Source organism: Pelophylax lessonae (assembly GCF_965119305.1).
Source record: "Pelophylax lessonae genome assembly, chromosome: 4".
NCBI classification, from domain to species: domain Eukaryota; kingdom Metazoa; phylum Chordata; class Amphibia; order Anura; family Ranidae; genus Pelophylax; species Pelophylax lessonae.
Window position 1 is genome coordinate 518,320,966 of NC_138771.1, and position 17,192 is coordinate 518,338,157.

Consider the following 17,192-nt stretch of genomic DNA (forward strand, 5'->3'; position numbering starts at 1 on the left):
GATCAGGAAACTGATTTGGGAGCAGTTAAGGGGGATGAGTGGGAGGAATTATTAGATAATTATAAAATGGTCTCTCCCAGGGTCTCTGATGGTTTGACCCAGATGTATATTTTACACAGGGCTTATGTGACTCCAGTTTGTGTGTCTCTCGCCATAAACCCTCTTATTGCCCCCTATGTCCTCTTTGTTGGCATAAGGTTTTTCACCTTACATGGTCCTGTCCAACAGTTCAGACATTTTGTACTCAGGTGGTATGGTTTCTACATGACCATATGGGCTCTCTATCTCTGAATCCCAAACCTTGTGTGCTCAGCCTTTATGGGCACATTTTAACATATTTTTTCATGGAACACTATTCGCTGCTCGAAAAATGATTGCACGTAACTGGATGCAGACAATCCCACCAATGTTTGAAACCTGTGTACAGGAGGTGAACTCCACCTTTCCATATAAAAAACTGATTTATGTACATAGGGGTTGCACCTACCAAGTACAATAAAGCATCAGATAGATGGTTAGCGCAATTTGTACATGTTTGGGTGATGACTGTTGAATTTCATGTTATATACCATTGACTGCAATCTTAGTTTTTTTTCTCCTTCTCTCATTTTTTTCAAGCAATGTCTTACTTGCATACAAATGAACTGGTCTATGATTGATGTATTGGTATAAAGCCACTTCATATTATTGAATGGTTTATTGGGTAAGTGATTGGCAAATTTGAGGTTTTTTTTCTTTTTTTGTAATGCAGATTTCATTATCTGCTATTTTATCTTAATAAAGTTGTTTTTTTCATGTGAAACCCCCAAATTATTAATCATTTTCTGAAAGCAGAGACTTTAAAGAAAAACAAATAAGGGGTCAATTGCAATTATTTATTTATTTTTTTCAAATGCATGTTTGCAGGAAAAAATCACAAACATAAATTTTATTGAAAACACCGTATTTTATTTTATTTTAATCATTATTTTATCATTTGGTATTCTATTTTGTGCTTGATTTGAATTCAGTGGTCAGTTCAATGGTCTTGTCCATAGCAAACTTTTCTTTGCTGAAAGACTTCCCATAAAAAAATAAAATAAAAAAAAAGTGGTTTATTGTTTTTCAAGGGTGGAAAGTTCAATGATATCAACGTGTACCTAAACTACCTCATATTATATCACTTACATTCATTGCAACCCCCATACCCATAGATAAAGTAAATGTAAGGTATACACCATTTAGGCCTGATTAAAACTGCCATGATTCTATCCAATTTAACAGTGTTTTTCAAACAGTTATTACCTTGTAAAAGTGTCAGTGACATCATCACTGTGCTATATATAGCCTATACAGAAAGCAGAGCTGTGGTAGAGACCCATCAGGCTCCACCCACTACAGGCTCTCTGTAGAAAACTACAGGAGGGGGCGGAGACAAGACCAGTCACGCTGCATAAGGAGAGAGAGTAGCGGTGACCAGTCTTTTATACAGGAAGTTCCTGCATACAGTAAGTCATTTTCCTCCCTCTTCGCCTAGAGGGTTTTGGGGTGGACGCGGGCCCCTCCTTGGGACGGTCAGACCCCAGGATTCCCCTCCTTCTAGTTAGGCACCCCCCTTTCATGGTGGTCCTTGTGGGCCATCTCGCCCCCTCCTTCACTTGCCCTGGGGCTGTGGGGTGGCTTGGTCCACCTCCTGGGGTGAGGGAAGGGTGCTGTGCTGGCCAGGGGATTGGCTGTGGGGAAGGCTGGTGGGGGCTCCTGCCAGGCCCCCCCCCCTTCCTGCCTGTCCCATTTTCTGAGGCCTAGGAATCCCTCCTGGTGCTGCACAGCCCGGCGGCCATTTTGCAGTGGTTTGCCATTGAAAATACCGGCAGCCATGACAGTGGAGCCCTATGGGTGGCGATTTTTGACAGTGGGAGCCCCTCCTCATCCCCTGGTGCTGACTCCTGGATCTTTTCACTTCCTGATTGCCGTACATGGAGCGTAGATTATCCTGGTGGCTGCAGGTGCCTTTTTCTGCTGCATGGTGAGTCTGGTGGGGTCCTCTCCATCTCTGCTGAGGATAGATTAGGTTATTTGTTACTGGCAACCAAGTGGAGCAGTACGGTTGTCCCTTAGCAGTGTTTTTACACCTTTTTTTGTGGGGTCCCCCTATTGACTCAGGGCGTCTTTGGAACACATTTCCCCACCTGATCCCCTCTCAAAAGGTTGCAGGGCCCTCCAGGTCCCAACCATCCATCATTTCACTGACAGTGGACCTGGAGTCCTATGTGTCCCAGATGGAGGTGGTTTTTGGGCTACGGGCTAGCAAAAGGTTCCCCTGCCTCATCTGTCTCCTCAGATCCTGAATCGGTTTTGTCAGACGTGGGTCACTCTGCTGGGTCTGCGACCACGCACCCTGAGTTCTCAGATAGTGAGGATGATTCCTCCACTCCTGTAGCCGCGTACGAAAAGGCGCTGGTAGATGCACTGATTGTATCTGTGCGTGAGACCTTAAAAATGAAGGGCCCAGCTGAAGCTGCAACAGAGGCGTCGGTTCCTTTTGGCACTCACAAGCCATCCAGAGCGGCAAAGATTTTTCCTTTCCCCGCCTATTTTGACAGAATTGTCGCTAAAGAGTAGAAACGCCCAAAATGTCCCCTTGTGGCCCTAAGCGATTTGCTATACAGTACCCTTATAAGGAGTCTCTTATTAAGTGAACTGTTCCACCAGTGGTAGACCCTCCAGTCTCTAGATTGAACAAGGCTACCACGATTCCGGTTGAAGAGTCCCTGGCTTTTAAGGACCCGGCTGACAGGAAGGCGGAAGCTGTAGCCTGCAATATGTACACTGTGGCTGGTTTGACACTGATGCTGGTATTTGCCTTTGCACTGGTGTCGCAAACTCTGACCGAGTGGGCTAAGCTTTTATGCCGTGACCTGAAGGGGGAGCAGCTCCCCCCTACCTTTGCTGAGCTGGTGGACCAATTGGTCCAGGGGCTGTAGTTTATCTGTGATGCCCCTCCCCTAGTCGCTATGCTTTCTGTTTCAGCAGTGATCCTTCGGCGTATTTTTTGGCTCAAATGTTGGTCTGCAGACCAGACTTTTAAAAAGTCCTTGACTGATCTTCCTTTTCAAGGAGATCATCTGTTTGGAGCTACCCTGGATGACTGCTTTACAGTCGCTGGCTTTGATGGATTGGCTGTGGAACGCCAGGTGCTGATGGATAGAGGTTTGTCTGAGTCGGTAATTCCAACGCTGTTACAAACTAGGAAATCTATTTCTAGTAAGATCTTCCATCATACGTGGAAGACGTACATTGTGTGGTGTGAGTCTCTTGGGGCACTTGACCCATCCAGTGCGGTCTCCGTTGCCGCCTTGGGACTTCAATTTGGTGCTCTCAGTCCTCCAGAAGCCTCCTTTTGAGAATCTTCAGGAGATTCCCCTGCTTATGCTGTCCCAGAAGGTGGCCTTTTTGGTGATTGTTACCTCTGCGCGCAGGGTGTCAGAATTGTTGGCGTTATCCTGTCGTTCACCTTACACGGTGATTCACAGGTTCTTCGTCCCTATCCGTCGTTCCTTCCAAAGGTTGTCTCTGATTTTCATTTGAATGAAGACTTTGTGTTGACTTCCCTGTGTCCCAGGCCAAAACATCAGAAGGAAATTGCCTTGCATGCCTTGGATGTGGTCCGGGCAATTAGGGTGTACCTGGCAGTTACCGAGTCTTTTAGGAAGTCAGACTCACTATTTGTGCTCACGGATGGTCCTCAGAAAGGGTTGTCTGCTTCCTTTGCGACCATTTCCACATGGATCAGACAGACAGTGATTCAGGCCTATTCCCTCAAGGGTCAGGTTCCTCCTTTCCCTGTCAAGGCGCACTCTACTCAGGCGCTCAGTGCCTCCTGGTCCTTCCATCATCAGGTGACGCAGTGACGCAGGTTTGCAAGGCGACCACCTGGTCGTCGGTGCACACTTTCACAAAGTTCTATAAAGTGGATGTATTGGCATCTGCAAAAGCTTCCTTTGGCTGCAAAGTTTTACAGGCTGCTGTTTAGAGGACCTGGTCCTCTTTGAGAGGGATTTGTTCTTTTCAGGTGGGCTCCAGGTGTTTTGGTTGAGCTTCTGTTTACCTGGTTGGCTACTGTTTAACCTTTGGGAATTTATTTTTCGCTGTTCCCACCCCTCATGTTTAACACTGCTTTTGGGACGTCCCAATGGTTAAGAAGATCAGAAGCTGTGTCTGTCAATGAACGAAAGAGAAAATGTGATTTTTGACTTACCGTAAAATCCATTTCTGTTGTGTATTGACAGACACAGCTCCATTCACTCTGTGGAGTTGTAATTCTTCTGACACTGCATGTAACAAAACTGAGTACCTATAGCAGACTAGCAGAGAGAGGGACTATACCCCTTGGGACTGCCCATATGTGTAGCCAGACCTTTAAGTGTAACCCAATGGTTAAGAAGATCAGGATCTGTGTCCGTCAATGAACATCAGAGAAATGGATTTTACGGTAAGTCAAAAATCCCATTTTATTTTTGAATAGCCCTATATATTTTCTGCTGTGATATAGAGGCTCCAACCTTCCAAAACTTCACAAAGATTTTACTTATATCTCCTCTAACAGTTGTTTCATACATGGTCTTCAGAAGTGACACACTGAGCCATTTTATACAAGGGAAACCAACGTTTTTTTTTTTTTTTTTATATATATATATATATATAATGTTAATAATTTAGAATTCTGGTTCTTTCCTTCAGAACGATGGGTCAATAATTATGACCAACCTCTCAATTTTCAGTGTCAGAGCCACCAGAGCATCAGTATGATCATCAGGTAAAAAAAAAGTCTCTTATTGCAACATACAAGAATTGTCATAGAGGTTGAGTTCATTATTTCCAAGTGAGAGCAAATGTTTGATGATGGCAACTCTCTAACAACACACCTTTTTATAGCAAAAAATGCCAATCAAAGGTCACTAAATAATATGGCAAGCTTACAGTCTTATTCACACCAATGTTAATTTTGGCAGCAAATTTACATTTAGTATTAGTCATAGTCTTTTGACTAAAATGCTGTTTTAGTTTTATACGTATTTTAGTCATCTGAATTGTTTTAGTTTTAGTCATATTTTAGTCAACTAAAATCTCCAGTACATTTTAGTCAACTAAAAGCTCATACGTTTTAGTCAACTACAAATCGAATGGGTTTAGGTAATTTGTAATGCATTATTTAAACATTTCTCCAGAATTTTCATTTTCCACACTCATTGTATTACTGCTGGAGTAAAAAATCGAATCAGATGTTATTATTTATGGTACTAAGGTTTGAACATGCACTACAGACACAGATTTAGCCGTTGTGATATATAAAATCTTTATAAATAAATCCAAATTCATAAAAAAACAAAAATATTGCTTTTTGATAAACAGAAGGGCAACTTTAAATTACAAAAAACCCAAAAAATATAAACTCTATTTGCTGTATGTTTAAACTTGAATGTGCTATTATTACCGGATCTGGATGGGATTGTGTTGCCAATTTAGAAATGGCCAGCAAAGTAGTGTTTATTTTATTTTTTTTTTGCAAATATTTTATTAATTAATTTTCAGTTCAGAGAGAGAACAGAACAGATGCATAGGTGTAAACAAAAAAATGCAGTGAATAAACAAATGTCAGGAGTACGGAACAGCACATACATGGTAAAAAGAGGGTGTCACTAGCTAGTAGTAATCATTATGGCATCAAATAAACATAAAACAGCAAACAATAACACCCTGAAAGGTAAAGTATGACCAGGCATATCATGACCATCAGAGAGAAAAAAAAAAATGGCAGCAGAAATCCCGGCCATAAACCACAGCATCAGCTAGTATAGGTACTCCGTCATTAACCCATGCATCTCCCTCCCCTTTCCCCGAGCAACTCAGTGAGAGGCGAGGTAATAGAGAAATAGAAGGGAAAGGCAATAGAGAGAGAGAAGGGAAGAGATACAATGTGAGAAAGCGAGATAGCCAGAAAGTGGACAAAAGAGGAGAGAGAAGAGAGAAAAAAAAAGGGAGGGGGGGAAGGGGGGGCAAAAGGGGGGGGAATAAGGAACGGAGAGGGAGGATAGAGTATGCTATGCAGAGTCCAGTTCAACCCCTGTCCAGAACGGGACATAAAATTCTTCCCCTTGCCCGACAGGACAAACAGATTCCAAATTGTCCAAGTTTTGTCATAATTTTCCCTGTCATGTTGGGTAGTGAGAATATGGTTTTCCATGCCGTTTTACCTCCTCAACCTTGCGTATGCAATCCCTGATAGTCGGGGGTGTTGGGTTTTCCAACGCATCGGAATGCAAGATTTAGCGGCATTGAGAATGTGTCGTACCAGAGATTTCTGATACCTGCGTACCGGGATATTGGACTGATGGAGCAGAAAAAAAGCAGGGTCGGTTGGAATCTCATACTCAGCAAATTCTTTAAGAAGGTCACTAACTGCCTGCCAGTATTGAGAGAGTTTCGGGCAGGACCAGAAGACATGTAGCAATGCTCCCCTTTCCTCTCCACATCTCCAGCAGAGGTCCGAGGTATGTGGGTACAATTTGTGCAGCAGGGAGGGCACCTGATACCATCGTATCAGGATTTTATAATTGGTCTCCTGTAGATTAGTGCAGGTCGAGGATTTTATTGAGAGCAGGGTGACATTCTGTTTCTGCAGAGGTGTGAAGGTGCAACCGAGGTCTACCTCCCACTTGTGGAGAGACGGCAGGAAGCACTGCTCAGGTGGAGAAATCAAGTTGTACATCGTAGAGAGGGGACGCGACAAAGTGCCTTCACCCGTACAGTGCTCTTCGAAGGGCGTGAGATCACGAAGAAATTACGCTGGGGGCGGTAAAGAATGTAGGTAATGGTGGATCTGAAGCGCTTTCCAGAAGGTAAGTCTAAATTGCCCCACATTGTCCGTAATCTGGGGAAGCGTGGGCCATGCATCGTCCACCAGAAAGTGGGAAGCCTGAAAGAGTCCCCGATCCTTCAATTCTAGGAACGAGGGATCCCAAAGGCCTGGAGCAAAGGCTGGGTAGTAGTGTTTATTTTTATGTCAATTTTCAATTTTGTTTTAGTCATAGTCTTTTGAATAAAATGTAATTTTGGTTTCAGTCCTATTTTAGTCTTATGACTAAAATGCTATTTTAGTTTAAGTCATATTTTAGTCATCTGAATTGTTTTAGTTATATTTTAGTTGACTAAAATAGTGTTATTTAGTTGAAGAAATTAACACTGATTCACACCTTGTGTTTGCTTTGCTTTACTTCAAAAATTATACCCCATGTCACTTTCTTGGTGCTTCAAAGTGTCTCCAAAGCCTTTATAGATGTCTATGACAATGTTCACTAACAGCACCGGCAATTTTTGAGGGGCTTTTATTCAGAGTTAGCTACACTTTGTTTTCGAGGTGTTGCAGGTATGACATAAACTTTTGAGGGGCTTTTATTCAGAGTTAGCTACACTTTGTGTTGGGAGTAATGCAGGTATGACATATCCGAGTATGCACTAGGAAACCAACAAATGAACCGGAAAGATGTATTCAGCAGTCACTTCCAGTTCATTTCTATATATTCATGACTTGTCTGCTGCAGACGTCACATCTGGTATGCAGCGTGGAGCGGCAGGAAGGTAAGCAGGGTCTAAACTGGAACACAGCAACTAGCAGACGGAACACGAGGTGTGCAACATGCGAATGCTATAGCAGAAAGTGAGTGGGGACTGGAGAGAGAGAGCACTGAGCGATGAAGAATGAGCAGAGCTGGTGGACTGGAGCAGGAGTAACTAGCAAATGTCATATGTGGTGCACAGCATGGAAGAAATCTAGCAGGAGGTGAGCGGGGACCAGAAAGAGGAAGATAGGCAAACCAGAGGATCAGCAGAGCTGGGGGGTTACTACTAAGGAGGGGGGATCAGCTGAGCTGGAAGTTACTACTGAGCGGGGGATCAGCCAAGCTGGGGGTTACTACTAAGCGGGAGATCAGCTGAGCTAGGGGTTACTACTGAGCGGGAGATCAGCTGAGCTGGGGGTTACTACTCAGCGGGAGATCAGCCGAGCTGGGGGTTACTACTGAGTTAGGGATCAGCATAGCTTTGGGTACTATTGAGTGGGGCATTAGCAGAGCTTGGGGTAATACTGAGTAGGTGATATGCCCAACGAGGGTACTAGTAAACTAGCAATCTGCTGAACAAGGGTACTAATGAGCTGGGAATCTGTTTAACAGGGGTACTAATGAGCTGAGGACCTGCTGAATGGGGGTACTAATGAGCCAGGGTTCTACGGGTCCCCTTTAAAACAAATAGAAAATCAACACACATACACAGGGCATATGTCATGCTTTATTCAGGCCTCATGCGCACAGAGCGTTTTTACAGCTGCTTTTAGGAGCGTCGGACATTTTCTTTTGCAGCCTAAAACACCTCTCCATGTTATTCTATGGCCTCATGCACACACAGATGTTTTGAAGCTGCAAGTGGCATAGGCGTTTTCAAGCTGCAAAAAAATAAAACTGGGCCAGCGCGTTCTGAGGGCCGGCGTTACAGTTGTAAAACGTCTGACGTTGCTAAAGGCTGCTAAACGTTACTTAACGCCGCATACCGTGTTAAGCCATGTCAGACGTTTTGTTTTTGTTTTTTTTCCCATGTCAAAATCAATGGTTCCCTATAGGAGCCCATCTTTGAATGGAAGTCACGTCCAAGTAGAATCATGATGATCTGACTTGTGCTCTGAGCATCTTGAGGGGGAACTCCATGCCGAAATGGAAATAAAAATGGCGTGGGGGTCCCCCCCAAGTTCCATACCAGGCCCTTTGAGTGTGGTATGAATCTTGAAAGGAAACCCCATGCCAAAATGGGAATAAAAATTTCATGGAACCCCCCTCCCCCCCCATCCCCAAGACCATACCAGACACTTCAGTCCGGTATGGATTTGGGGGGGGAACCCCACACAAAAGAAAAAACAGCGTGGGGTACCCCCCAAAATCCATTCCAGACCCTTATCTGAACATGCAGCCTGGCAGGTCATGGAAGGGGACGAGTGAGCAGCCCCCATCCTGGACCATACCAGGCCACATATCTGCTATCCCCACCCCAAAACCACTCTTCCTATGTTGATGAGGACAAGGGCCTCTTCCGACAACCCTGGGTGGTGGTTGTGGGGGTCTGCAGGCAGGGGGCTTATCGGAAATACCCCCTGTAGCAAGAGGGGCCCCCCAGATCCCAGCCTTCCCTATGTGAATGAGTATGGGGTACATTGTACCCCTACCCATTCACCTCAAAAAAAGTCAGTGTAGTGTGAATAATGACAAGAGACTGTTTTGAAAATTCCTTTATTAAAAATCTTCCTCAGGTTTTCTCCCTCATGTCTTCTCTCTCGGGTCTTCTCCATTGCCAACCAAGTCCTCCCATGACAATGTCTCCCATGATCATGCCAGCTCCGCTCTTTGTGGCTTCTTATATAGCTGTGGGGCATGGCCACCCAGTGACGTCACTCAGAGACCCCACCCTTTGTGTCTTCACCTAACGACGCGTGACAACACAAGGGGCGTGGTCTCTGGGTGGCATCACCAGGTGGCCATGCCCCAGGGCTATATAAAAAGCCACAAACAGCGGAGCTGGCATAATCACGGGAGACATCGTCGGAGGAGGACCAGGTTGGCAGTGGAGAAGATCGGAGGGAGAAGACCTGAGGCAGAAGATCAGAGGAAGAGTTTTAATAAAGGACTTCTCAAAACCGTCTCTTGTCATTATTTACACTACGCTGCCTTTTTTGGGGTGAATGGGTAAGGGTACAATGTGCCCCGTACTCATTCACACGGGGGGTGGGATCTGGGGGGCCCCCTTCTTACAGGAGGCATCCAGATTCCAATAAGCCTCCTGCCCACAGTCCCCCACAACCACCTATGTTTAGGGCGTGTGGCCTGGTATGGTCCAGGAGGGGAGGGGGCGCTTGCTTGTCTCCTCCCCTTTCCTGACCTGCCGGGCTGTATGCTCGGATAAGGGTCTGGTATGAATTTTGGAGGGGGATCCCACACCAATTTTTTTTGGGGTGTGGGATTTCCCCTCAAAATCCATACCAGACCAAAGGGTCTGGTATTGCCTTTGGGGGGGGCCCTACGCCATTTTCTTTTTTTTTTTTCATTTTGGCGTGGGGTTCCCTTTCAAGATGTATACCAGACTCAAAGGGCCTAGTATTGAACTTGGGGGGACCCCCACACCGTTTTTTTATATTTTGGCGTTGAGTTCCTCTTCAAGACCCTCAGAGCGATCGGACTTGAATGCGACTTCTATTCAAATAAATGGGATGAAAGTCGTATCAAAGATGGCTCATAGGCACCATTGATTTTCAATAGAGGCAGAAAAATGCTGCTAAAAGCGAACGCGGCTAAAAGTGCATTAACGCCAATGAAAAAAGCTACTAAAAGCACGTTTTACAGCTGCTTTTTCCTGGCGTTGGTAGTGGCTTTGCAGCTTGTTATTTCTAATGCCCTGTGTGCATGAGGCCTCAAGCTTAAAAAAAAGCATCACAGAAGCATCAAAAAAGCATGTTGAAGTGGTGGGTGCTCTTAAGGTTTTGTTTTTGTTTGTTTTTTACACATATTATCAATCTTCTGCTGCTGCCAGTCAACATCTCCCTTGAAGCTGGTACATATCCTCTCTAGACAGAGAAGACTAACCATTTTTTTTTATCTTGCTAGTACGTGTCTACTGTATATGGAAGGACCATACATTGACTTTCTGTTTCATCTTCCAGCTCGCACGACAATAGCCCTAATGACCGTGTTTGGGATTTCAGCTGTCAGACCACATTCAGCACTATAGCTTCTTGTTCCTGGACCGGATACATCAATGATTTTGACCAAGAGTTCACTTACACCTGCCCATTCGGCTCTGTCATAACTGGCATGAATAGCTACCATGATAACAAGAGAGAAGATAGAAGGTGAATCACATTAGTAATTAAGGTTAAGGATATTTTATTGTCATTCCAAAAACATGCTATGCATGCACATAGAGTGCCACTTCTACCACTAAATCCATATCTCTACAGTAGCTGTATTACACCAAAACGTGTACAATATAGTTAAATGTGTAGATAAAGTGATACTGTAGCTAGAAGGTGCCTAAAGCAGTGGTGGATCTGGGGGGGTGGGTGTCAATCCCCCCCCCCCTGAAAATATTACCGATTCCAGTCTCCAGTCGAGTCTCCCTCTCCCAGTACCGCCCGAGTTCCTCCAGCAGGCCAGCAGCAGCAGCGAAGCCGAAAGCTGGCCTAAACTGCAGTGCACTGGTTGCTATCGCCGCCTGGCATCTAGCAACCAGTCACTTCACCTGAGAAGAGTGAGGCCCCAGCATTGTCAGCGGAGCCTTCTTCCTCCTCCACCGCGCGCCTAGTGAAGTGTTGGCTCCACCCTCCTCCTCCCTCCAGCTTCTCCTGGCTCCAGGCCAGCACTGAGAAACTGAGTGAATGAACCTATAAAAGTGAGTACAATTTAATTAATACATGCCTAAAATCACACATTACAATCAGGTATTAATGAAAAAAAGAAGTGCTGCCCTTTGCCATCAATCTTAACCACTTAAGGACCAGGCCTATTTTTGTCACTTTACAAGTTAAAATCAGTATTTTACCTGCTTACCTGCTCTGTGCAATGGTTTTTCAAAGAGGAGCCTGGATCCTCCTCTTCTTGGGTCCCACACTGGCACTCCTGACCCCTCCCTTCTGCCAGGTGCCCCCACAGCAAGCAGCTTGCTGTGGGGGCACCCAAGCAGGCAAGCTTCTGAGGCACGGCTCTGTGTGTCCATTCACACACAGAGCCACAGCTCAGCCCAGCCTGCCCCCTCCATCTCCTTAATGGCTCACTGGTTGTGATTGCCAGTGGCTCTCGCTGCTACCAAAAGCCAATCAGGAGTGCGAGTCCTCAGGGAACCAAGGCAAGACATCGCTGGATCAAGAGGGGGGCTCAGGTAAGTATTAGGTGGGGATGGTGTATAAAAGAAGGTTTTTTACCCACATGCATAGAATGCATCAAGGTAAAAAACCCTGTGCCTTTACAACCGCTTTAAATGAACACTTTGTTTGTGAGCAACACTTATGCATAAAAAGCAGCAGGATGCAATATTATCAATCATAAAGTGCAGTATTATCTACCTCAAATTGTAGCAAAGCACAGAAAAGTAATATTGCTGCATCTGAGAAAAAAGCTGTTTATCATCTTGGTCGCTCTAGTGCTAATGCTGTGTAACCTCCACCCTGAGGGGGACAAACAGTCCATGGGCAGGAAGGAAAGGTTACCTCATATTGCTGAGGGTCAGCTTCCTTCATTTACTGTTGTAAATATTAATGATGGTGGACAGTTTGCTGTTGATAATTCTCTAGGCATTCGTTACCTCTGGTTGCAGTGCATGTTTATCTGCAGCAGAGCAATCACTGTACTTACCAAATGGTAATACAAGAAGTGGAGATATTCTCTATCACATACCTATAAAACAAGGCGAGGACTTCAGTACCAAGATATCACACTTGTAGGTGGGGGTGCAGCGCGGTGTGGTAGAATATCATACTTAGTCCCCATGCAATGGAAGAATTTGTATTAAAATAATGCAGAAAAAGTTCACAAATAACCCTGTCAGAATGCAGCCCAACCAGGAACACTTACAGTTCAAACAGCATATGCAGGGCAGAGTGCAGTCGGACTGTCGTGTTTGTAGAGAGGGGAAGAATGCGACCTGGCCATCTTGTGCCCAACATGTAGGTGTCCAGAGAAGTTGCGAGCCCTATGCTTTCCCTCCTAATCAGGAACCTTTTCCTGCCACTAGTACTGTCCCTACGAGGTGGAGTTCCTCTCCGTACTCTATGAACTCACAAATAAGTGCCAAACCTGGAAAGCCAGGGACATAAAAAGACTCTGCCTGACCCAAGATGGCTGTCAGAGTCACATGGAGCCAATTGGATGCTTCCCCAGTGAACCATAGAGGAAGTACGGTAAGTTCCTCCTGACTTTCTCTCCAACTGCAGTAGGGCTGTAGAAGAGTGCCACCTGCAGTGGAGAAAGTACCTGCCTATCCACTTGCATCCTCTCAAAACATAAAACTCATTGATAGGCCTTGTACACTATGATGGCAGTATTGGCACTCCAGGTGAGGTAATTAGAAATGTTCAACCCCAGATATTTAAAGCAAAAGATTATCTCAACAGCTGCACCCCTGATATAGACAGAAGACAGATTATTGGTAGCAATTGTAGGTCAATAGTGTGTACAGTAAGGGGCTCAAGATGCATCCCTGGAGAAGTAGATATTGAGGATAATGGAAGAGGATGAAACATGAATTTGAACAGAATGTGGCCTATCTGTTAAAAAGGCTAGTACTCAGTTGCACAAAAATGAGCCTACTCCTGGTAGTGTTTATCAAACAGATTTTGAGAAATATTAGTATTAAAGGCAGCTCTAAAATAAGAAATTTAATATAAGAATCCTTATCCATCAAGTGAGTAAGCTAGGTGAACCACCAAGGAGATAGCATTTGCAGTGGGTCCCATCTCCCTGCACGTATACCGATGGGCTTCCACTCCGAAGTCGACGGCCTTCTTGATATGTGCACTTTATAATTATTGGGGTTAGTGCCGGGCATTAGTAATTCAGACTTAACACTGTTTTGCTCTTTGGGACAGGAACAATTGTAGTATTCTTAAGGCACATAGGGACACCTGAGAAAGGAAGTTATTAACCACTTAAGCCCCGGAAGATTTTATCCCCTTCCTGACCAGGGGGTATTTTGCGATTCGGCACTGCGTGAATTTAACGGACAATTGCGCGGTCGTGCGACGCTGTATCTAAACGAATTTGGCGTCCTTTTTTCCCCACAAACAGAGCTTTCTTTTGGTGGTATTTGATCACCTGTGCGATTTTTTGATCATGCGCTATAAACAAAAAAAGAGCGTAAATTTCGCAAAAAATAGCAATATTTTTCACATTTTTTTATATGAAATTCCCCCCCCCCCCCCCAAAAAAAAAGGAAAAATCAAAATTTTTTAACATTTTCGGCCAATTTGTTTTATGCTACCTATGTTTGGTAAAAAAAAAAAAAAAATCGCAAAAAGCGTATTTTTGATTGGTTTGCGCAAAAGTTGTCGCGTTTACTAACAAAGGGAAAGATTTTTGTAATTTTTGTTGTTTTTTTTTTAACGCGTAATGGCGGCGATCTGCGATTTTTTTTTTTGCGGTACTGCGACATTGCGGCGGACAGATCGGAGCCTTGACTGACATTTTTGACACTTTTGGGGTTACCAGTGACATTTCTACAGTAATCAGTGCTATACATATGGACTGTTACTGTAAAAATACACTGGCAGTGAAGGGGTTAACTTTTTTTTGAAAGGGAGGGGCTATGTGTGTCCCTAGGGGCGTGCTTTTTACGGTGATTGGCTGTGGCTTCAGATGTATGAACAGTGATCAACGGTTCTACATAGTAGAACCGTATGATCATCCTTCATACACAGGGGAGAATGACAGGCAGCTTGTTTACACAAGCCGCCTGACTTTCTCTCTCTCCCCCGACGATCGCAGAGTGACCGGCGGACATCGGGTCCGCCGGTCACACGCGCGGGGGGGGGTGCGTGACCGCGCGGGAGCGCGCCTCCAGCGGCGCGCGCTCGCTCGCTCCCTAGACCCTCACAGGCTAGCGACGTAGACCTACGTCACTTTGCCTGTGAGGGGCTGACTGCCGACGTAGATCGGCGTTAGGCAGTCGGCAAGTGGTTAAAGATGTCCATCAACACCTCTGAAATCTGATGTGAAGTCTCTAAGGACCCAGCCTGGATTATAATCTGGGCCTCCAGCCTTTTGGGGGTCAATGTTTTGCAGGGACCTCCTCACCCCTTTTCTGGTCATTATTTGATGCTAACACTAAACCGTTTTCAGTAACCATTTAAAAAACCATGTCTGCTGTTATGAGGGTCACGTGGTGGTATTTACAAAGACAGGCTGATTAACACAGAATTGATACCAAGAACTCTGTGTGGTCAGTTTAGATAAACTTGCTTGAACTTCTGCTCTTCCACAAAATTATTTTTTCATGACCCGGAACAATAGCAACATCTTTCATTTTTAGGTGGAATTTCCTTTGCTGCCAAGGAGAAGCAAAAGTTACCCGTAACTGCAAATGGAGTGGTTACGTCAATGACTTTGATGCCTACTTGAGATGGAATGCGCCTCCCAACGCACACCTGACTGGTGCACACAGCTACCATGATAACCATACAGAGTATGTATTTTACTAAGCTTCTAGTCATAATAAAATTCTTGCTAAGACGGACTCCAATCAGGAGAACCATTGAGCATATACTGAGTTTACAGCCCCCCTACTGGGCTTTGGTTTGATATAGTTAGGGATCCTTGAGCAGTGGCAGATTAATATCCCATCTACAATGACCACAAACGTAAGGGAGGCAACGTCTCACTGACATCCACTGAAAGCAGTCACTTTTACACTGATCGCCAATCTTAGACTCATTGCCATTGATCATCAACAGAGCATTTCTCCAATGGCAGCTAGTTATAAGTCAAGATCAGTAATGTGTATTAATCTTGGTAAAAGTAAAAAAAACAAAGCCAACACAATTCAGAGGATTTAGGGCTCCCCCTTATTCAGGGATGAGAAACAAGACTGCACAAAATCATACAAGTCATAATAACTAAAAGCTGTGTGCACAATGCCCAGCCTCTGTGTTTACAAGTGACAGCGTACTACTCCCAGAGGCTCCACACAGAGTGAACTGGGTGGAAGTTGCGGCCGCAGAAGATAATAGTTGGGTGGATGCTGAATAGTGAAAGGTATGTAGAAGATGGCAGAGCTTTGAAGGCGGGGGGGGGGGAGGGGAATAGGGGGGTTGAAAAGGAGGGCAGTGAAGAGGTGAGGCCAGGAGAGAGGGGTGATGGAGGCCAGAGTTGAGGAAGGGTACAGAAGTGAAATGTGTATGGGGATATAGAAGTAAGGTGGTGTGGAAGAGGGATCAACCCTGCACCCTGTGCATAATGCACTCATAAGCCTTGAAATCCATGCATAACACACTCCAGCCCCTCCCACCCTCCCCCACAGCTCAGCACTCCAGTGAGCACTGAAGGGGCAGAGCAGGGAGGCAGTGAGAGGCAGTCACGTCTCCTTGCTCAGAGCGGAGATGGAGTACTGAGTGATCAGCGGTCTTTGATCACTCAGTTCTCACTGCTGCAGGGGACAGATGTAGCATCGCTTCGTAGCATAACTTAGATGAGTTTAAATTTTTTTTTTTTTTTTTTAGAAAGCTGTACTTCTCTTTTAAAATTGACTCCCTCTGGATTGAATTCAACCACACACTGGGGGAAGGGTATCAGCACGTGTTTCTTCTTGATCATTTAACATGTATTTATCATTGTGTTGTGTTTTTAGGGACAGACGCTGGAAGTTCTACTCCTGTGAGAAGAATGTTTGAGCCAAAGAAAATACTGCCCAAAATATTCCAGCAAAACTAGAGCCTTGCTCCCAGATATAATACCACCTCTAGCCTCCTGGTGGTACAACAATTTCTTCTTAACATGAAATAATCCTGGTGTGTTATTTAATGTAAATTGGATTTTAAAATATAATTACTATCTTACACTTCCTTAATCAAGAGTCTTGCTTACAACCATGTCAATAAAAGTTCCTAAAAAGTATATGTGCACAATACATGAAGGTTCTGGACTGTTATTTTCTCATTGCAAGGGAAGGAGGTGTAAAAATCAACTGGTTGTATGTCAGAGGGCTATGAGTTTTTTTTTTCTCTAATAGTAAATTCTTTATTACAGTTTTGTGTTTTAGCAAGTAATGTGTCCAAATATTGTAGCGCTGTACCTTTCAATAAATAAATGTGCTAAAAAAAAACATAAAAATAAACAAAACCTATTGTCCATATGCCAACACCTAAAATGTGGACAATGGATTTTGTTTTTTTTGTAGTGCTACCCCCGCAGGAGCCACTTGAATTTTTGTGCCCGCGGAGTATTTTCACACAGCCAGGTGCACACACCTTCCGCTCGGTATCTCCAGTGACCAGTGTCGGGGATTTGTTTTTTTTTTTATTTGGAGAACTTGGATAGGAGAAGGGAATTAGTAGGATAATCCATGGCTTGACAAATTTGCTTAGGAGCCAGCTAAAGTTAGGAGCCAGTTTTTTAAATCAGCTGCTCAAC

The 17,192-nt window shown here is 44.5% G+C and overlaps 1 protein-coding gene across 1 annotated transcript in view; it reads left to right on the plus strand.

Moving 5' to 3' along the window:
* Positions 1 to 7,522: 7,522 nt before the first annotated feature.
* LOC309552745 (uncharacterized protein) overlaps positions 7,523 to 17,192 on the plus strand; it is a gene marked incomplete at its 5' end in the record, with an annotated part of 107,712 nt that continues 98,042 nt past the window's right edge. The window contains 4 exons of the mRNA XM_082253664.1: positions 7,523 to 7,617; positions 10,739 to 10,927; positions 15,097 to 15,249; positions 16,411 to 16,436. Coding sequence (XP_082109790.1) covers positions 7,523 to 7,617; positions 10,739 to 10,927; positions 15,097 to 15,249; positions 16,411 to 16,436 — 463 coding nt within the window. The remainder of the gene's footprint in view (positions 7,618 to 10,738; positions 10,928 to 15,096; positions 15,250 to 16,410; positions 16,437 to 17,192) is intronic.